Raw genomic sequence first — 21722 nt, 5'->3', positions numbered from 1 at the left:
CAAGCCTGAACGAGTTGGACTCTTTTATGACTGTGTGTGCCTACAGGTTATTGATGCAGGATGAGCACGCTTACTGGGATGCTCTGTTTTCTGTTTTCAATCATTCTTATGCTTACTGATGTCACAGCAAGCAGCAGCACATCACTGATCTCAAAACAAAAAATCTAAGCAAGGTTGGGCATGGTTAGTAGCCAAGGAGTGGGCCAAGGGCAGGAGTCGCCACAAAATCCCAGGACTGCAGGCTAGGTCGGAAAGTCAAAAAGTATCTTGGAAGAAGGTATTAGCAAACAACTTCCATGTTGTTGACCTATAAATAACTTGTCCATGTTGTTACCAGGAGTTAAGCTCAACTCAAGACAGCCTTTTACTTTCACTTCTACATGAGGATATAGTAGTATTAAGAACACATGTGGATTTCATTTAAATGTCCTCCTTCCATCCTTTCTGATATCCAACAAAGGAGGAGGTAGTACAGCTTCCCTGCAGGCAGATGCCTGAGTTTTATCTAGACCATGAGTTAACACATTTCTCCTGGGAGAAGTTAAATCAGCTGGGAAAAGGAAGCACAGAAAAAGAATTTGCCACTTATTTATTGCCTTCAAGCACTGCCTTCAGAGAAAGTCTGATCCTTTAAATGCTTCTGTATCCCAGCCACTCTCACCCTTTAATGAGCTTTCTCTGATGAAATTAAACGTAACAGCATGGGGGCCTTCTAGGCATCTCTCCACTTACAAATGGAACGTACGTCTTTCGCTCCAATTCTTAGTGGCGATTCAGGATTACGACGATGAATTGTGCCCCTCCTTTGGGTTGTTTTGCTGCAATTCCCTACCCGGTCTAGGCCGAAGGTAGGCTAGAATCTCAGCATGATTTGCTACTACACTACCAACACTTCGGCTGCCAACAATGCGAATTGTCCCTTGACCAGCTGAAACGAGGAACGCTTGGGAGGAGCAGGATATGGGTTTTGGATCGGAAGGCGCTGTCACAGTTCCCTTCTGCTCGGACTCTCGGAGCAAACTCCGGAGCCCCGCATTCCAGTAGCGAATCTTCTGCAACTGGTAGAACAGGACGTCGTAATTCAAAACCACGTGAGTATAATTATATGGGGGTATCTAGATCCGATAGATTAGGGGCGGGGAAGGGTGTTTCTGACTCTGAATCACCCGGCCGCCCATCCGCCTGCGGCCTCTTGGGAAAGCGAGTTCACGAAGAAATCGACAGCTTTTCAGCGGTGTCCACCCGCTTTTTTTTTTTTCCCTCTCGCTTTTACGTCTTCTGACAGCTCCGCCCGCGCTTGGCTGAAGTCAACTTCCTTTACTGCTTTCCACTTTTTTCTCTCTCCCTGCTAGTCAATCCAGTCGCGCTATGGTGAAGTGGAGCGGCTTTGCTGGGAGACTGGGGCGCTGCCTGCGGTCGCAGTCCGGAGCTCCCAGCCCCGCTCCCCTTCGGCGGGGTACTTCCAGTGCTACAGAGGCAGCTTCGGCCTCCCTGCATGAAGAGCGGCTGAAGAGGCCGGAGGAGTTGCCCGGGACGGGGGCACTTGGGACCCTCTACTGGATCTTCGTGAGGGGCTACTTGCTACACACGCACCACCTACAGGTGATGGACCGCGCGGGGGCGTCCCATAATAGGGAGGCCACCAGGGAAAGTCTCGGGGGCGGGGGAGAGAGGCCCTCTGAGGGAATAGCTTGGCGATCTTACCTACATCGCTCGTCGCAAGTAGCGAGAAGGCTGCGCGGCCGTCCGGAGATAGCGAACGAGCCAAATGACCGCCAATTGGAAGACCCAGGCAGGGGACGGCCGGCCTCGGAAGGACCCCGGGTGCTGCTTGAGCAATCCAGAGTTGGGCACCTTAGGATGAAGCTCTGCTTCCACGTGACCCCAGCTCTTGGTGTTGCTACCCACCAGAGTGACTTAGAGAGGATCAGGATGGAGTGAGGAGAAAGCCACCCTGCTTATGTTCAGGTGCACTTGGGTTTGACGTCCCCTCTGCTAAAACTGCATTTGCAGAATTTGGGGATGACTGTTGGTGGATCAAACGAACCCTTTCCTGGCCTCAGCAATCCGGTGCCAATGGCATCGAGCACTGCTTCCGAAACACAACAAATTAAGAAATTAATAGTGGAGCCAGGGGAATGGAGAAAGTATTCTCTCTCTTAAAGCAATGACATTAAATTAAATTAAATTAAATTAAATTAAATTAAATTAAATTAAATTAAATTAAAGCCAAGTCATAACACTTGACAGGGTGCTGAAGCAAGGAGGGTCAAGTTTCAAGAAGCATTAGGGAAGTCCACACTACTGGGTCTTTTATGCAACCAGAAGTTAAAAGCATCAAGTTTCAAACAGATTAGTGGGTTCCTTGATAATTATACCAGTTTGTTCAGAGGTGTGTCATTTTTATATCAACTAAATTTAATTAAATGTGTTTGGGCTTGCAGATTACATCTGCAGATATTCTGTATTTTACTGAGATGGAGAATTCCTCCCAGCTGGTGCTCTCAGGATACATGGAGCTCAACTCAACATCAAATCATTATGTCCAAAAGCCATGATGGTGCAAGTGGATTGAAGTCCAAAACATCCGAAGGGCACCAGATGGGGCAGGGTCTCCTAGGTTATGATCAAGATTTTTCCTTTCCATTCTGAATGTGTATCTATCATAGGTTATGCAAATAAAGCAGAAACATTATGATACACAACATAGATTAAACCAAAATTTGATTTGCATGGTTTTGACTTAGCTTCTTCTGTGCTCAGACACTTTGGCTTGTTACCTGGTTCATGACATAATATATTTAGTAAATTCAGCTAATTCTGGCTTTTTCAACAAACCTTGGTTCAATAAACTATGGTTTATTTAGTGTGATGTGTGAACCCAGGTAATAGGTCGTCTTCAGATAAAAATAGCAGAATGTATGCTCAGAGACTTGAAAGAAGATGTGAACGTCAGAGCACTGCATAAATCATCACGATTACCCCTCCTATGCATACCAGAACCAATAAAATTAAGAACACTAGGGGCCTGTAATTTCCTAAGGATGTTGACACTCTGGCTTTTTAAATAGCTAACACCCCATTGTTGTTCTGCTCTAAAATGGAATTAGACAACTTCTATGTTCTAATTTCCTATGGTTTCCTCAAGTCATAAGCTCAGGCCTCAAGATCAGTCAACCCATCCTTTTCTTTTGCAGGTTGCTTGTGGACTAGGAGATAAGAGATTACTTGGGAAAAAGGAAAGTTAAAAGAATGTGTGAGTTAGAAATGGGAAATGATTGGGCCCATCCACTTTAGTCTTTGGCCTCACTTCTGACTTCAGTTCTGCTCACTATTAGCATTTTGGATACGAGAAATTGTCCCCCAAGGAATGTGACCATCTACAGGAGGAAAAAAATAATGTTCCCATCCCTTACACTAAGTGTAGACATTGTAGGAGAAGAGCTGTGTTAGTCTGTGGTAGCCAAAAGCGAGGATGACTCCTACCTTTTCAGACTAACAATTTTTATTAAATAGCATACGCTCACAAAAAGCTTATGCATTTAATAAAATATGTTAATCACAACAGATGCTACTAGATACCTTCTGATTTTTGATTCCCTATACAAAAGGATGTTGGAAGAATTGGGCAAGTGACCCAAGAGAGGAAATGAACCCAGTGGGTAGGCCAGAATAAATATTTCATTTGCCTCTTCACTTAAAATCAAGACAAATGACCTAAGTATTTGAATTCCCTTGTCAGCACTGGCCACTTACAGACCGTGACTGTTCAGAACTTGTTTTCTCTTTCATTAACAAATCGTTGCAAGAAGTTCAGCTGTACAGATTAAAGTGCTGGGTTTCAAACTAACAGAAAGATTGAAAAGGCATTTTTATTGCACCACAGCAGATAAGACATGATAGTGTACTAAATACGGGCTGGGAATAACATGCTTGAAAAACAAAGTATGCAAGAAGTTAGCTTTACTACGGAATTCATAGTGTGCTCCTGTGGAAAATAAGTGCCAAAACGACTTACCAAGATGAAACAAGAAAAAAAAAATCAGCACACACAAATCCATTTTATTAAACATCAGTTTGGAGATTCTCTGTGTGTTTTTAAAAATACACAAAGTATCAACAAGTATCTTAATCTGATGGGCACAAATAATGGCTCTTTGGCATGACAGACGTTGAGCCTCAGGGAGGATCTTTGAACTTGGTCGACAGTAAAGCTGATGTGTTGCAAGGAACAAAAAACAAGGGCTGTTTTTTTAGAAAACATTTCTCCTTGGGAAAGCCGCCAAACCCTCCTAGCTACTAAGCATCTATGTATTAACTAAATAGTTTATTGTGGGTGGCTGGTTGTGAATTGTTCCAAAAATTAGGCCAGTTAAAGTCAAATTGCATGACATGACCTTATTTTTAAGAATAGCCAGATGTTGATCAGAGGTGTACAAAGAGTAAAAGTATGGAAGGTTTGGGGCCAAAGACACAAGGCTTCCCCCACCCCATGCCTTCAGCCCCCAACTGCTGCAGCCTGGAAGGGAGGGAGGTCATGCCTGAGTTTTTCCACTACTGGGGCCTAAGAGGTTTGGAGCCAGAGAGCGCTAGTTACACTCCTGGGTTTGATGTACAACAACTATGTCAAGAGTAATCCTGTGTTTAGTAAGCATTGATAAATTTGGATGTAATTGAAGCCTCCAAGAGAAGAGAAAAAAAATCTGTGATTCTTTCCTTAAATTTTCATACAAATGAGAAATCAATGTAAAAGCCAATCTTCAGAATCTCTCTCACCCATTTCCTAGAAACAGCTCAGGTTGAGCTTTTGGAGAAAAGAACAGGCAAGTGCAGAAACTGGTTGCATGAGTTGCCTGCAAAAAGAGATACATTTCAAACCTATTGCTTATCACTTTCACTCATCTGTAACATAAACCAATTGTTGTAGTACTGAACTTGCTGTTCCAGGGCCAGCAACCATCTTTCCTCTCCCACCCCAATATTTTTTCCCTTTCTGGTTTCTCTTCTTTTTTTTCCCTCTTTGCTGCAAGGCTCTTATTTCATGAGAAGAAAGAGAAAAACCATCCAGCAAGACAGCATTGCTGGGATTGGCAATAGTTTTGACAGATCTGCCCCCCCCCCGCATTTATTTATTTATTATTAAATTTGTATGCCGCCCATCTCCCCCAATGGGTGGACTCTGGGCAGCTCACAGTTAAAATCAAAAACCCATAAACAATTAAAAATACCCCATAAATAATTAAAAGTAATTAATCCACTAAAAATCAACTGTAAAAACAAACCCTATACATGAATACTAAAAGCGTTCAAGATGACGGGGGGGGGGGCAAAGACAATTACCCCACAAGCCACCTCCACTGGTGTGAGCCTCCATCCAGCCCCCAGGCCTTCTGGCATAGCCAGGATTTCACCCCTTTCCTGAAGGCCATGAAAGTGAGGGCACACCGCACCTCGGGAGATAGGTTGTTCCACAGAGCAGGGGCCACAGCAAAAAAGGCCCTCTTCCTAGATCCCACCAGCTGAAATTTCTTGATTGGTGGGGTCTGCAACATGCCCCTTCTGCTGGACCAAGTGGGGTGGGCTGATATAACAGGGGCGAGATGGTTCCTCAGATAACCTGGTCCTGTGCCATGAAGGGCTTTAAAGGTAATAACCAAACCTTGAATGGGACCCAGAAGCAAACTGGCAACCAATGCAGCTCGCGTAAAAGCAGTGTTATATGTGCTCCCCTAGGGGCATCCAGAACTGTCCACGCCGCTGCATTCTGCACCAGGTGTAGCTTCTGGATACTCTTCAAGGGTAGCCCCATGTAAAGCGCACTGCAGTGATCCAACCAGGAGGTGACCAGGGCATGAGTGACCATGCGGAGGGCCTCCCGATCGAGGAAGGGGCGTAACTGCCACACAACATGAAGTTGCTCAAAGGCCCTCCTAGCCACAATTGCCACCTGCTCTTCGAACAGGAGTCATGAGTCCAGGAGGACCCCCAGATTACGCACTGGGTCTGTCTGGGGTAGTGCGACCCTGTCAAGAACTAAATATGATAAACTCCTAGATCTTGAGGCTCCCTGTACCCACAGCCACTCTGTCTTACCAGGGTTCAGCTGAAGCCTGTCATCCCCCATCCAGGCCCCTACAGCCTCCAGGCACCGTGAGAGGGTAGCCACAGCATCACTTAAGTCACCCAGGATGGAGATGTATAATTGGGTACCTCATCCCATGATGCTGGATGATCTCATCCAACAGTTTCATGTAGATGTTAAATAGGAGTGGTGAGAGCACCGAATCCTGAGGCACCCCACAAAGTAGGGGCCGTGGGTTGGACCTCTTGCTCCCTGTCAACACTGATTGGGTTCGGCCTTGGAGAAAGGAGCTGAACCAGCACAGCACTGTGCCACCCAGCCCCAACTCCTGCAGCTGACCCAAAAGGATACCATGGTCGATGGTATCGAAAGCCGCTGAGAGGTCAAGAAGAGCAAGGATGGATGCACTACCCCCATCCTGCACTCGCTAGAGATCATCCAAAAGTGCAACCAATGCTGTTTCTGTCCCATAACCGGGCCTGAAACCTGACTAATAGGGTCCAGATAATCCATTTCCTCCAGGATCCTCTGAAGCTGCCACATAACCATCTTTTCCACCACCTTTCCTAGAAAGGGAAGGTGGGAGACTGGACAAAAATTGTGCAGAAGGGTGGGATCTAGCGATGGTTTCTTGAGGAGGGGGCGGACCAAAGCCGCCTTGAAAGGCTTTGGGAACACCGCCTCCTGCAAGATGAATTGACCACCGCCAGTATCCACCCTAAAGTAATCTCCTTGGTGGCTTTAACCAACCTGGAGGGACAAGGATCTAAAATACAGGTAACCGCACTAACAGCCACGACGACCCTGTCCACTTCCTCAGGGGCAACAGGATCAAACCGTTCCCAGATAACTGGGTAAGAGTGTTCCCCAGGCAATTCCACTGGACCCACCTCACGCTTGGCCTCCAACTGAGAACAGAGGACCCCTTGTGGGTCCATCAGTCGCCAGGGGCGGACTGTTCGAATAGCATTATCTGCCCACTCCTTCCAGGCTGGGAGAGATAGCAGGTGAAGGGAAAGAATGTCTCCCTGCCAAGCCCCCAAACTGATTTCCAGCTTGAAGAACTGGATCAGCCAGGCCCAGTGCAACCCCTTCACCTTATGCTTCTCAGCAATTGTTTGGGCTGCTTTTAAACACAGACTTAACACCCTTCTGCAATAACATCAAACCCATGTTCTGTAGCAATACAAACCACAGGTAAAAGGCTAAGGAGAGGGAGTGGTTCCCTGTGAAGAGGCAGAGAGCCAGCTTGCTCTCTCCTGCTTCACTGTGCACCCCACCACCACCACCACCACTGGTCAGCTGCTATTCAAGATTAATTCAAAGACCTGGAAGACCCAGGGAGAGAGAGTCTGGTTTGAAAGAACAGGACACTCCCGCTCCCCAAAGCAAAATGACCCTGGAAGACAGTGCCTAGGGGCTGGAGGGGGTGCTTAGATCAGCCAGTGGCAAGCTGAACCTATCCCCTAGGGGCCCGCTGGACTGAACTGCAACACCAACTGAATGGTCACTGAAACAGGTCAGACTGCCCCCATGGCAAAGAAGCTACAGCTTGCTGACCTCTTAAATACCAGTAACAGTACTGTGGAACAGCTAACAACTACTTGCGCCTGGCTTCCTCATGCGCCACTGACAAGATGAAGGCAAGATGAGACATGGAGACACAGCAGGACAAAAGTTGCTGAGGCAGGTCTGTGCCATGATTCAGTTGCAAGCAGGGAAAGACCCTCAGCCAGTTCAGAAATTTGAGACCTGGAGGTGGAAACTAAACTTCTAGAGGCATTTTTAGTACGAGGGGTATGCTGTGTCTTAGTCCACTGAGGGATTGATATGCCTTCATCTTGAAAACGCTTACAAAAAAAGCTACAGAATGGCAGAATGCTTGTGCCGAGAATGAAGTGATGCGCTGGCTATGGGGCCTACAGTATGGCACCCCCTAATTAGCACTTGAATCAAATTATTTTGCTGAGCAATGAACGACCTGTGTCTATGCATACTCATGCCACTTTTTTTGAGAATCTCCAAATATCATCATGACTTTTTCTATTCTAGATCATGTTCAAGAAAATGTATGGCCCCATATGGAAGTCCGTTGGTGGTCCTTATCTTAATATTAATATTGGAAGTCCTGAAATCTTAGAGGAGCTGTTACGTCAGGAGGGAAAATACCCCATACGGAGTGACATGGTCCTTTGGAAGGAACATCGAGACAAACGGCATTTATCCTATGGCCCTTTCACTGAGTGAGTGTCAAGCGGTTGTATTCCATCCAAAAGCCTACCACAAATCTACCTCAACATTTCTACCTAGAAACTAAAAGAAAACACAGACCTCTAATATAAATTTATGTAGATATGCAGATATGCCCAAGACTTATCTATAATCTGTGCATTAAGAATGCAAAAGAATCCATTGCTATGCCTCTAAAAAGCTGATTTCTGCAACCTGTATAATGAAACAAATGTGCACCTTTCCTTAGGCAAAATTAAGAAAGCTTAACTCGCAATCACGGGAAGGAGTTTTGTTTTACAAATATCTGGAAGAGCGGCTCACATTTCATTCCCTTTCCTGAGAGATCAGAAAGAATTGTATGCTTGCAAAATTAGCTCAGAGCAATTTGTTTCTTTGGGGAAGCTGAATTAAACTCTGGGCTTCTTAGGGCCTATTTCTGAGCATGATTCGTGTAGCCACGGTACTTGCCACTGTTTGGATCTATAAGGGAGAAGATATAAATATTATTTAAACAGTATTTTTTCAGAAACATTGTGTAAGTCCTACCAATACTGTAGGTCTTTGACCTAATTAACTGTGTTGTGCAAATGCTCCAAATGTATCCCAACCAGTTGGCAACCTTTATATTTTAGATTTTTACTGTAACTCACACAACTGCTATTTTTTAGGTTATTTTTTGTTACATTTCAAAAACATTACAATTAATTTCTCTTTAAAAGAAACTTAGTAGTTTGTGGCGTGCGTGTGTGGGTATGTTTATGTGTATGTAGATATACAGTATAAACAAACATATACAATCGTGTGAAAAAGAAAGTACACCCTCTTTGAGTTCTATGGTTTTACATATCAGGACATAATAAAAAATCATCTGGTTCTTAGCAGTTCTCAAAAGTAGGTAAATACAACCTCAGATGAACAACAACACATGACATATTACACCATGTCGTCATTTATTTTACAAAAAGAAAGCCAAAACGGAGAAGCCATGTGTGAAAAACTAAGTACACCCTTACTACTTCCATAGATATGAAGAGGCTAAGTAGCAGCCAGGTACTGCTAATCTAATCCCCTTGATCAATTGATCATCAGCAAGTGTGACTACCTCTATAAAAGCCAAAGTTTTAGGAGTTTGCTGGTTTCGAGCATTGAAGTGTGTGTTAACACAATGCCAAAGAGTAAAGACATCAGTAATGATCTTAGAGAAGCAATTGTTGCTGCCCATCCATCTGGGAAGGGTTATAAGGCCATTTCCAAACAATTTAAAGTCCGTCATTCTACAGTGAGGAAGATGATTCACAAGTGGAAAACATTCAAGACAGTTGCCAATCTTCCCAGGAGTGGACGTCCCAGCAAAGTCACCCCAAGGTCAGACTGTGCAATGCTCAGAGAAATTGCAAAAAATCCAAGAGTTACATCTCAGACTCTACAGGCCTCAGTTAGCATGTTAAATGTTAACGTTCATGACAGTACAATTAGAAAAAGACTAAACAAGTATGGTTTGTTTGGAAGGGTTGCCAGGAGAAAGCCTCTTCTCTCTAAAATGAACATGGCAGCACAGCTTAGGTTTGCAAAGTTGCATTTGAACAAATCACAAGACTTCTAGAACACTGTCCTTTGGACAGATGAGACCAAAGTGGAGATGTTTGGCCATAATGCACAGCACCACATTTGGCAAAAACCAAATACAGCATATCAGCACAAACATCTCATACCAACCGTCAAGCACGGTGGTGGAGGGATGATGATTTGGGCTTGTTTTGCAGCCACAGGACCTGGGGACCTTGCAGTCATTGAGTCAACCATGAACCCCTCTGTATATCAAAGTATTCTAGAGTCAAATGTGAGGCTGCCCGTCCGACAGCTAAAGCTTGGCCGACATTGGGTCATGCAACAGGACAATGGTCCCAAGCACACCAGCAAATCTACAACAGAATGGCTGAAAAAGAAAAGAATCAAGGTGTTGCAATGGCCCAGTCAAAGTTCAGACCTCAACCCGATTGAAATGCTGTGGCGGGACCTCAAGAGAGCTGTGTATAAACAAATGCCTGCAAACCTTAATAAACTGAAGCAATGTTGTAAAGAAGAGTGGGCCAAAATTCCTCCACAACGATGTGAGAGACTGATAAAGTCATACAGAAAACAATTACTTCAAATTATTGCTGCTAAAGGTGGTTCTACAAGCTATTGAATCATAAGGTGTACTTAGTTTTTCACACATGGCTTCTCCATTTTGGCTTTCTTTTTGTAAAATAAATAATGACATGGTGAAATATGTCATGTGTTGTTTTTCATCTGAGGTTGTATTTACCTACTTTTGAGAACTGCTAAGGACCAGATGATTTTTATTACATCCTGGTACGTAAAACCATAGAACTGAAAGAGGGTGTGCTTTCTTTTTCACACGACTGTATAAAATAAAACATATACACATGCACACATCCTAAATAGCTATATAACCATGTTACTATTATAATTACTATATACCATTTACAGTTTACAGATACTATAAAATATTTTAAAGTATAAAAAAGAAACAAAACCCGTTATAAGAAAAAGGTGCCTTGAAGAGAAAAAGAAAAAAAACTTACTATACCTAGAAAATAAAAAATAATAATAAATACAGAGGAAAAAAACTCTAGAAAATGGGGAGGGGGTGAAAAAAAGAAGCCTTATAAGCAAACTAAAGTAGAAACTTAACCATACCTAGCTGATTTAGTTAAGTCTGTCTGTGAACCCTCCCAATAGGTCCTAGCAATTCATCTGGATTCCATACATGCTCCCAATGCATAATGGGCTGTGAGCAAACAGTAATCTTGGGAGACAGGAGGAAGAGCTGCAGCCTAGATAACACTGGGATCAACAAAATCTGAGTCCAAAGCAAGAATGGGGGTGGAGAAAGCATCTCAGAAGGGACCCCCACCCCCCAGTTCACTGGAACATAAAGGCAAGGGAAGGGGGAAGGTCTTTCAGACTCACAAGGTTCTCTTACTGTAACCTTACAATAAAGGTAGTGTTAGTACTCATGGTTTTGATTTCCTGTCTGGACTACCTCCCAAGGGCTGATAAAACGACTCTTTCATCCTTAGGGATGGAGAAAGGTGGCACCGCCTACGGCAGGTGTTGAACAAGAGGATGCTCAAGCCTTCAGAGGCTGTGCTATATGCAGATGCCATCAATGAAGTGGTGTCTGATCTGATAGTGCACCTTGAAGAGGAGAGAAGAAAAAGCTCCTCAGGAGTAAAAGTTGAAGACATGGCCAACCTATTCTACCGATTCACCTTAGAAGGTATGTTCATAGCTTGTGATGATGCTATGAATGAACTATGATTTCTCTTATTTCTGAGACTGTTCCCTGTGGGTTATGTTCTCGTGACTTGTTTAGCCACAGGTTATTGAATTAACTGAGTTTTTGGAGTTTCCATGACACCAAATGATAAAATAGCCACATGGACTATGTGTGCACAACACATAGGCTAAAATGTGCTGTGCTGTTTTGTGGTTCAGTGTGTCATATGAGCACAGCCACAATAGAGCTGAATATAAGATCTTGTGATTCTAGGCAGGATTTGGTTTGGCTTGGGTTTTAAAAGCAGGTAGGATCAAATATAAAGCTGAGCACTGTCACTGCTACATGTACGGAGGAGGAAATTGTTTTTTCCTTCCCCCACTGCACTCATGAAGAAAATTCCTTTTCTTAAGATGGTTAGTTGCATCAGGAGAAAATGTTGCATGCAGGAGTATTTTCTTTAGGATCACGGTAGAAGGGAAGGTTACATTCCTCCTGCTTAGCTGCTTCTCACTGTAGACACTGTAGGAGGAAAGCTGGGTTTGTCTGTGGTGGCCAAAAAGCAGGAGGAATCTGGTAGCACTTTCCTTTCTGGCTAACAAAGTTTATTAAAAGGCATAACCTGCAGCTTACTTCATCAGATGCACAGAGTGGCTAGATTGACATAGGATGGATGTAGGATTGAAATTTGGGTGAGGCAGAAGGAGAAGGGAGGGGAAGACCAATCTGCAGCTCACAAAACCTTATGTCTCTTAATAGAATTGGCTAGTTGGGAAAGGTGCTACCAGACTCCTCCTACTTAGCCACCCAATCCTGAGCATTATTTTCATTCCCCTGCCCTCTGGAAAGCTGATCTATTTGCATTTTTTAAAACATACCCGTTAAGTATAAAGAAGGTCCTGTCTAATCTGGCCTTTGTGAGTTGCTGTGGACAAGTAACAAAGGAAAGAAAAGTTGCCTATAGATCAAGCTGTCACATTGTGGAGATAAGGAGGAGGAAAGCAGGAACCGGATTGCTGCAGTATCATCACCAAATGAAGTTAGTGATTTTTTTTTTCCCCAGGAAGACGTACAAGGGATGAAAGTTGACCAGTGGGATTCAGCCAAAGCAATTGATCACAAGATTCAGTTTAAGATTTCCATTTTCATTTATGAACCTGAATTGTTGGCTAGGGCATTAAGGGAGCTGAAATGCAGCATCTCTAGAGGCCCTAGGCTGAAAGATGCCTTAACATGACAGAGCCTTCAGAACAGACAACATGCTTCCAAGCGGGGAGAAGACCACTCCCTGGAAAGTTTGAGTCAGCTGTCTAAAATGTTGCCTAGTTAGCAGTATGGCCACTGTATACCCTGCCCACTGGGACTGCCATCCATTCCTGTACTTCCATACAAATCAGAAGTGCAACTGTACACCCTTCATGATGGCTAATACCACTCTTCCCACATCACATTTTGATCTGACCCATTTGTTCCTAAACTGCAGCTTTCTTTTCCTAGTAACTGCCATTTTGCATAATTATATGACTCACCTGTATTTTCCACCTCCAGGTATCTCCTATATTCTCTTTGAGACCCGCATTGGCTGTCTGGAGAAACAGATCCCCAATGAAACAAAAAAATTCATTGATGCTATTGGACTTATGTTCAAGAATTCTGTCTTTGTCACCTTCCTACCCAAGTGGAGTCGGGACATGCTGCCTTTCTGGAACCGTTACCTACAAGGCTGGGATACTATCTTTGCCTTTGGTACGTGAGTGATAGGGATTTGAGAATAACTCTCTGGATTATCAGTCAAAATCAGTTTGATGTCATCCAAGGAGCTGACATATGTCTCTGTTCCTCTTGGGGAATTTGTATTTTCCCTAAGCTTCTTTGTATAGCCAAGGAATCAATGAGGATGGATGAAAGCCTGTCCATTATAATGGATAAGGTCTTGCTAGTCCCACTATTGTGAACTCTCAGTAACAGAAGCTGTTTCATGCTGTAGGGAAAAAACTGATTGATCAGAAGATGGTGGATTTAGAGAAGCGTCTGGAGCAGGGTGAGGAAGTTTCAGGATACTTGACATACCTCCTTACCAGTGGGCGGCTTAGTAATGAAGAGATACATGGAAGCATAACTGAGCTGCTATTGGCTGGTGTTGACACGGTAGGACATAAACTTCTTGTTCTTCCTATTAGGGTTCCCTGGCCAAAATATGCACTCGAGGAGCAAAAGTGATAGCAAATGCTTGTCCTGTTGGAGAGCATGTTGTCACCTGCTGATCAGCCTATATTCCTCACCGTGCTGCTTGAAAGCCCAAATATGCACTAGAAGCTTAAGAACACACTTCTGGAGCATAAATACACAGGAAGCTGCTTTGTACAAACTCAGATTCTTTTGTCTACTTGCTGCATTGTTTGTTTTATTTACTATATTTTCATACTACTACACTCCACAAGGCTCACGGTGATACACAGTCGTTGGCCATTTTGACTGGCAGTAGTTCGTGAGTTTCCAGAGAGGCTTTCCATCCCAGTTTCTGATTGTTTCACCCTCAGAAATGTCATTGTGAACCTGTTGCCTCTTCCATATAAAGCATGAGCTTTACCCCTGAACTATGAGCCTTCCCCCAAATATCTGGAAAAATCAGCTGTTACAAAAGGCTGAAGACCATCGCTGGGAAAGCAGCAAAATGGGTCTATGAGTGGATCAGTGGTCAGCCGTAGGCTGGACCTGGACGCTGTTCTTGCTCATGGAAAGGCCAGACAGACAGGGTGGCCATGGCTGGGAAGCATTGATCAGTTGAGGCCTGATGGCTCTTGTTCTTCTCACTACGTAAGAACAAGGATGGGCAGCCATGCCTGGAGTCTGGAGGCCCTTCTTGCCACCCCAGTTTGAATACTCGAGAAAGACAAGCGGACAACTACTGTTAGTGAAGCTGGACCCTTCTCCAGGTGACAGGAAAAGGCAGACTCTAGGTATTTTGTTTTTCTGCTGCAAGAATAACAGCTTTGTAGAGGTCCACACCAGATCTGGGCTTGTGGCTTGTACACTGTGGATTACAACCCCTGATCCACAGATATTGGCTAATCCTAAAATACATGGCATGTTTCACTACCATTTCCTAAAGAATACTCACCTCCCAGGCTGCAATATGTTATTAGCATCCAGGAAGTAAAGTTTTGGTGCCCTTTTGGTGCCTTTCCTCCTACTCCATTTATTTTTCTCAGCCTTCCCCAATCACCTACCATCAAAATGACTCCTATAAAATAGATGGATATCTACAAGGCTCAGGAATATAGCTTACAGAAAGCAATGTAAATATCAATTTACATTGTATCATACTATAAGCAGGTAACTGCAATCTGAACTATTGACTTTGAACACAAGGGGCTGGGTTTACATAAAACTGCAAGTCATTATTTAGTGTTCATATTTGCCATGAGCCATGATTGATTAACTTGCTAGACCCCAAACAATTAGGTTTTAATAACTTCCCAATCTTTGGGGGCTGATGGTGGACATATTGGTCCCCAAACCTTTTGGGCCGGCGGGCATATTTGGAATTTTGAAAGAGTCTTGTGGGTACTCTCACAAAACAATAGCGGTGACAGGTGTGCTCAGTCCCCAAAAAGGTAGGTCACAGAAGACAGCCTGAGAAGGTTGCTCTCCACCAGCCCCTGTAGCCTCCTAAGATGTATCTGACCTGCTCAACATATTTCTACTTTTTTTTTTTCTGGTAATCTCATTTCAAAACAGAGCACTGGACTGAAACCCCACCCCCCATCACAATTTCCTCTAAGAAAATGGCAGATCAAGAAACATTCTTGAGCTTAAAATTATACTTAAGGCTTGCACTTTGGTCTGCAGCTTGATTTAATTTTGAAAAATTAAAGGAATCCAAATAAATAATGTACAGGTACACTGGCACTTGTGGGCCTTGCTTTGGAGACCTAACACTTAACAACAACAACAACAAAAAAGCTGGTTCATACAATATGTTAAAGCAATGCCTGGATTTCTATAGTATTCTGAACCACAGTCCACCCAATCCTATTTTTAAAGCTTTTTTTATATCTTACTTTGAATATTTTGTAAGGCAAGAAGAAACAAGAATACCAGATAACAGCCCTGAACAATGTATCTCAACATTTAGTCATAGTTTACATATAACAGTAAATTTATGAAGACTCTTTATATAAATATAAAGAGTATATATATAAATTTATATACTCTTCTACCCAATCCAATTTTAGCCTAATCTAATGTATTGTGCAGACCAAGTTGGATTTGAATTTAGATTGTCTCACTTAGAAATCAGTAGGATTTTTCTGACTAACTCGGGACCTAAGGCCAACATTCCAGCTTTCTTTTTACTTGTTCAAAGCCATTTTCTTTACCGGTGCTCTTTTTATAACACCTGTGCCATATAATCTTCACCACTAATAGTCTTTACACATAAATATGGTGTCTTACTTAAGTAACTAATAAAACATGGGATTTGTATTTTGAAAGGATACCAATAGCTATTGAGCAAGGTAGTAGAAAAAAAGAGTAAAGTATATATAATTTTGTCTAATAATGGACTACAAAGTTAATCTGTGCATTAGTGAAGGCTTTACAATGGAGTTACAAGTTCAAAGAGTGTGTATTTAATTTTAGGCTGTATTAGTAGTAGTATATTGCTATAAAAATAATGAAGTTTTTTTTATTTTCCTTTTCAGCATGAGTGAATATCTGCAAAATCTATTACCAGTCTCAGTGTTGAATGTCTTGTATAGCATTTTCATTTATTTACTACATTTGCATCCCGTGCTTCTTCTAAACTAAAGGTTCGGGCCTAGGTTTAAGCCTGAATTGTGAGGGGAGCTTCCACAAATGCAGCCATCATAAACAGGCAAGCATCTGTGGCAGATTTCTAAGCAGATCTAATCACTTTCATGTTGGGATACAGTTCTAAGGTGAACAGGAACAGATAGGCTGATTGCAAAAAAAAAAAAAAGGGGGGGTAGAGAGCAGATATATTTCTAATCCCAAGAAATGTTTAAATATAGCAAACAGCTATGTTTTATCTGTCATACAACATTGGGAGAGAAATTTGCCTCTGACAAGCTAATCCCTGTAGCAGGTCTCTGAGAACCTACATCTGTCCCAGGATCCTCTCTGGGGATTGCTACCCAGAGGGACCCTTTTCACAAGCAACGCGCTTGAAAGAACCTGCAGTAATGACACACACGCAGTGAAATCATCACACAAGTGTCTTTAGGCACTTGCCTCCCTGTGTCTGACACGAGTACATAAGTCACAGCATTTGTGCGATGATGTCATCACACATCTGTGTCATTCCCCCTCCATGGGCAGATGCCCACAATTTTCACCCTCTTGCTTGGTCTTCTCAGACATCCAATACTCTGTCTTGGACTCTGTACCATCTGGCTAGAAACCCAGACATCCAGGAAGCCTTATACCAGGAGGTAGCCAATGTAATACCCAAAGACCAAATCCCTGGAGCCAAGGACATCACCAAGATGCCACTGCTTAAGGCGATAGTCAAGGAGACTCTCAGGTAAGAGCCTCTCTGTCGCTGGCCAAAGGAGCAGAATGCAGTCTTAAACCTCAGACCAAGAACAGAGTACCTGCTGCTCCTGCTGCTTTGCACCCTGGTCACTTCGCCCAGGGTTTTAAGAAACTCTTCATAAGAATATAAGAACAGGCTGGAAGTCCTGCTGATGCAAAATGCTGGGTCAGACAACGGCCTACCTGATATGTTCAGGAAGCTGTGAAGCACAAACAGAATACTTGTCAGCCCCCAGGAAACTAGTACAGTACCGTATTTTCCCCAATTTTCATGTGTACTTCTGTGGGCCCTTCTGTGCCTTTTGTGTGTGTGCGCATGCACATGCCATTAAGGTAGTCTTGACTCCTGGTGACTACACAGGTCTGAAAGGAGATTGCCCTGAGTTCTAGCTAGGTCAGGACTTTTCTGCCAGTTAAAAAAATCAACACACTATAACAGTGTTTCTCAACCTTGGCAACTTTAAGATGGACTTCAACTCCCAGAATTCCCTAGTCAGTCGTGCTAGCTGGGGAATCCTGGGAGTTGAAGTCCACACATCTTAAAGTGGCCAAGGTTGAGAAACATTGCACTATAATCACCTTTTTGCAATTCTATCTTAGCATCTGGCATTCTTTAAAAAAGTGGTTTTGGCCTGGGCCATCTTTTCTCCCCCTTATTTGTGTGCCTTTGAGTCAGTGCTGACTTCTGGCAATTGCCTGGACTAGTCACTGCAATTTTCTTGGCAAAGTTTTTCAGAAGTGGTTTGCCCTTGCCTGTTTCCTAGGGCTGAGTGTGTGTGACTGGCCCAAGGTCACCCAGCTGGCTTTGTGCCTAAGGCAGGACTAAACTCACTGTCTCCCGGTTTCTAGCCTGGTTCCTGAACCCCAACACCAAATTGGTTCTCACCTGTGCCTTAGAGTTTCTAAAAGGCTTTGCATGTTTATCCAATTAACATCAGAAGTTAATTAACTCTGCTCCTGCTCCAGGGAAAATACTGCAAAGGCTGTTCTACATTCTGCCAGATGGTTCCTCATCAGCAGAAAGTGAACCCCCAGCTCCTGGAGTTTCCCCTTCTGTCCCAAAGCAGAAGTGCTATGGCCCTTAGCTAACATTTCGTTCTTGCTTTTGACTGCTCTGGTTGGTTTTTTAACCTTCTTTTCTTGCCACAAAACACACACAGGAAGAGAAGGACAAGAAAGGGCAGACCATTTTTTGTGACTCCCCGGCAGCCAGCAGGAAGAACTTTGGCTACCTCAAAGGAGTAAGACAACACAGAGAGCCATACAATAGCACAACAATGCCGCTGACGGTTTTGGGATAGAGCCAGCTCTCCTGTGGAAAAGGCCTAGGTTGTTGGAGCCTCTTCCTGCTGTCCTATGTTGCCCACTGACCTGCCACTTCCCCTTTTATAGGCTTTATCCTGTGGTCCCCACCAATGCACGAATTATCGCAGAGAAGGAGGTTGTCATTCAAGGATACAAGTTCCCAAAGGATGTAAGTACAGATGTATTATTGATCTTGTGACCAGGACATCTCTTAGTGAACTGGGCTCAGTAACCAAGAACAACGTGAAATATAAAGTTATCACTGGGTTATCAGTCCATGCTAGGCAGAGCTAGACAAAGTCTAGGATAATGGACAGGTTGGAATATATAAGGATCAAGGATTAAATTGGAAAGCAATTTAAATTCATTTTATTTATAAGATAATTTTATCTATGGGATGTAAAACAAGCTATGCAGTCTGACTGTAGGAGGGAGGGAGGGAGGGAGGGATTCACGACTGGCCAGGACTACCAGTTGCTGAAGACACACACGCTGTTCCTGATGCACATATACCATAGAGCTTGTTCTTTGTCTACTGAGAGCATTTACATTTTGCAAAAATGCCAGTATCCTATTACCTCTCACATGGAAGGGATCCCAGTGTAGATTCTGCCCAGGTTTGTTACCACCATCACAGGTCTGCCTGAGGAAGTACCTTGTTGAAGACCAATATCTCTGTTGGCTTGCTCAGAAGTCCTTTTTCTTTCTTTTTTTATAAATGTTATTAAAAGTTTTACAGAGAAAATAAAAACACAAATTACTACAGAATAAAGAAAACAAGAAAGAAAGAGAGAAAAGGAAAAAGACAATGGTGCAGAAAGAAAAGATAAAAGAAAAAAAATTCTTTTCTTTCTGCTCAAAAGTCCTTTTTCTAACTTTCTGGGTTTTCCATTGGGCTTAGACCCTCTTTGTCCTGGCCCACTATGCCATCTCCCATGATGAGGCCAACTTTCCAGAGCCAGACTGCTTCCTGCCACGCCGCTGGCTGCGGGACCAGAGAGAGATGCCTCATCACCCCTTCAGTTCCATTCCCTTTGGTTATGGAGTACGTGCCTGTGTGGGGCGTCGCATTGCTGAACTTGAAATGCATCTGGCTCTTGCCAGGGTAAGTAGTTTCTGTGCATGAGTGTGCATATGCCAGTCTCTGCATGATCTGTGATCTCTTAGCTGCAAAGTGAAATTCCAATTCCGCGTTTCCTTAACCAGGAGATCTGGTATCCAAGTTTGATCTCTGTCCACAGGGAAATCAGTGGAGTTCCCCCACCTATTTCTGGTGGCTCTTAACATACAGGAAATATACATTCCTTAGCAATGGATGAAGCTACGGGTCTCCCGGAAGATAGACGGTAGGGTGGATAAGAAGTATCTAATCCTTCAAGCGTATACGGTATTTGATATCCCTGTGACTTCACGGTCTTCATGGGATTGATCATTCTCTCTTTCTTAGCCCATTACTCTTCGTACAGATTTAAATTCAGTGGGCAGGAGGAACAGAAAGAAAGAGCTGCAGTGATTACTGGCTTCCTCACTCCAAGAAGTAAAGTAAAAGCCAGAAGAAGTCAATATACCTTTATGGTGAAAAGAAAAGGAAGTGACATTTGGGAACGCTACCATTTTAATTATGAATTGATCAGTGGAAATGACTTTAGGAGGCAGAGATCATTCTTCTTCTCCACTCTCATGGCTCTGCCAACTGGCAACCATTTTGCCATAAAATAATGCTATGGTGTAGGAGGTCTGAAACCGAGAAATATCGGTAATGTGAATGGATTTGGGGCAAGGTAGAACCAGACAGGAGGCCTCTGAAATAACATGCATTTTTTCTCTGGGTTGTTTCCAGATTATCCAGAAGTTCTTGATCAGACCAGACCCACAGTGCACTGAAGTGAAGCCTCTTGCCCGTATTGTGCTGGTGCCAGACAAGCCCATTAACCTGGATTTCCTTGACCGACAGACAATGCCTTAAAGAGATCATGCTTTATTCAGCCTGAGAGTCTGCAGAGATTTGGAGAATCAGCTCTGGGATTGCATTGTGTCCTGGCTGGTCTACTGGCACCATGCTTGAGGCACTCCACCCTTCAGGCAGGATTCAGTCTAAAGGGTGTCCCTACAACCCATACAAGTGGATTTTCTATACACAGTTCACCAAAAACATTTCTATACACAGTTCACTGTTCGCAGCCTTGCAGGCTTCTACCAGGAGTACACCCATATGGTTGATTTCCAGCTTCCCACTTCCCCATTCCTGAGCTTCCAATAATCAGTCAAGATTAGAAGTATAGTAACTTGCTTCAGTGAATTAAAACCCTTATTTTGATGGGAGAAGGCCTTCATGCATTCAGTTCTACACGCCTCCTCCTTTCAGAGATGTGTATACCTGATGCATGACTGCTGTTGTTGCCACATCATTCCTCACATGTTGGAAAATGATGTAATCCTCCTTTAAATGATACTAATCTAATTACTCCAACTGGGGAGTAACTTGAGCAGAGACTGGGACTGTGCCATGAAACTCCATCTCAAACAGTGGGAGAATAACTCCTTCCCTGGATTTTGTGCACTGAGCACAAACTTCTCAAGGGAAGAAACCTTCACACATACAGCTAAGGTTTTCTCCTTGTATACATTCATGCTCCATATATTAGTGCCACCTCATACATCATGCAGTATCTTTGAAGACTACCAGTGATCCCTGGAGAAATTGGGAAATCACTGTTTTAGAGGATGCTCAAATAGGGCTGTGTTTCTTATCCGTTGCTTCATTAATGCAGTTAGAGTACTTGGTGCATTTGTTTTAACAAAAAATAAATAAGTAAATAGAAAGGAACCAAAAAAGCACGTAAGATCTTTGAATGAAATAAACACACCCACTGATTATAATAACTAATATCATGGATATGCTTGTGGGATGACTGGGATATAATTATCCAAGGAAAAGCTCTCTTTTTTTGGCTAGATGTCATATAAATACAACAAGGACAAGTCAGATATAATTCTTGTATTCAAAATAGGATGCCGTATAGCAGGCAGAGGGCAGAGTTATAGATTCAAAAACACAGTCACCCATGAATATGAATAGGGTAAGCCAAACCTCCATCACTAACTTCTGAGAATAAAATGAGAGAGAACCACGTACTTCCACACTGGGTTCCTTGTAGGAAAAGAGGATGAAAAAAATAATTGTAGAGAAAGTATGAAGTATATTGTTAATAGGAATTACATTTATCTGATTTCTAAGAGGCCACTACAAATTTGTCC

The 21722-nt window shown here is 43.2% G+C and overlaps 1 protein-coding gene across 1 annotated transcript; it reads left to right on the top strand.

The window, feature by feature from the left end:
• Positions 1-862: 862 nt before the first annotated feature.
• On the top strand, positions 863-21299 carry CYP27A1 (cytochrome P450 family 27 subfamily A member 1). The gene is made up of 10 exons (XM_025163140.2): positions 863-1091; positions 1353-1602; positions 8135-8325; positions 11401-11600; positions 13149-13346; positions 13588-13748; positions 16982-17148; positions 18552-18633; positions 19366-19569; positions 20305-21299. Exons 2-10 carry the CDS (start codon positions 1369-1371, stop codon positions 20428-20430), a joined length of 1563 nt encoding a protein of 520 aa, XP_025018908.1. The 5' UTR covers positions 863-1091; positions 1353-1368; the 3' UTR covers positions 20431-21299.
• Positions 21300-21722: the final 423 nt, after the last annotated feature.

The sequence above is a fragment of the Python bivittatus genome, unplaced genomic scaffold, assembly GCF_059951505.1.
Source record: "Python bivittatus isolate LINGU-HERP-01145 unplaced genomic scaffold, Pbiv_v1 ctg000480_np1212, whole genome shotgun sequence".
In the NCBI taxonomy this organism is placed as follows: domain Eukaryota; kingdom Metazoa; phylum Chordata; class Lepidosauria; order Squamata; family Pythonidae; genus Python; species Python bivittatus.
This window is presented reverse-complemented; position numbering and strand designations above follow the sequence as displayed.

Coding starts and splice junctions, on each gene's coding strand:
- CYP27A1 (XM_025163140.2), top strand. CDS start 1,369: ATGGTGAAGTGGAGCGGCTTTGCTGGGAGACTGGGGCGCTGCCTGCGG. Junction 18,634..19,365: donor GATACAAGTTCCCAAAGGAT/GTAAGTACAGAT, acceptor CATTGGGCTTAG/ACCCTCTTTGTCCTGGCCCA. Junction 19,570..20,304: donor TGCATCTGGCTCTTGCCAGG/GTAAGTAGTTTC, acceptor GGTTGTTTCCAG/ATTATCCAGAAGTTCTTGAT.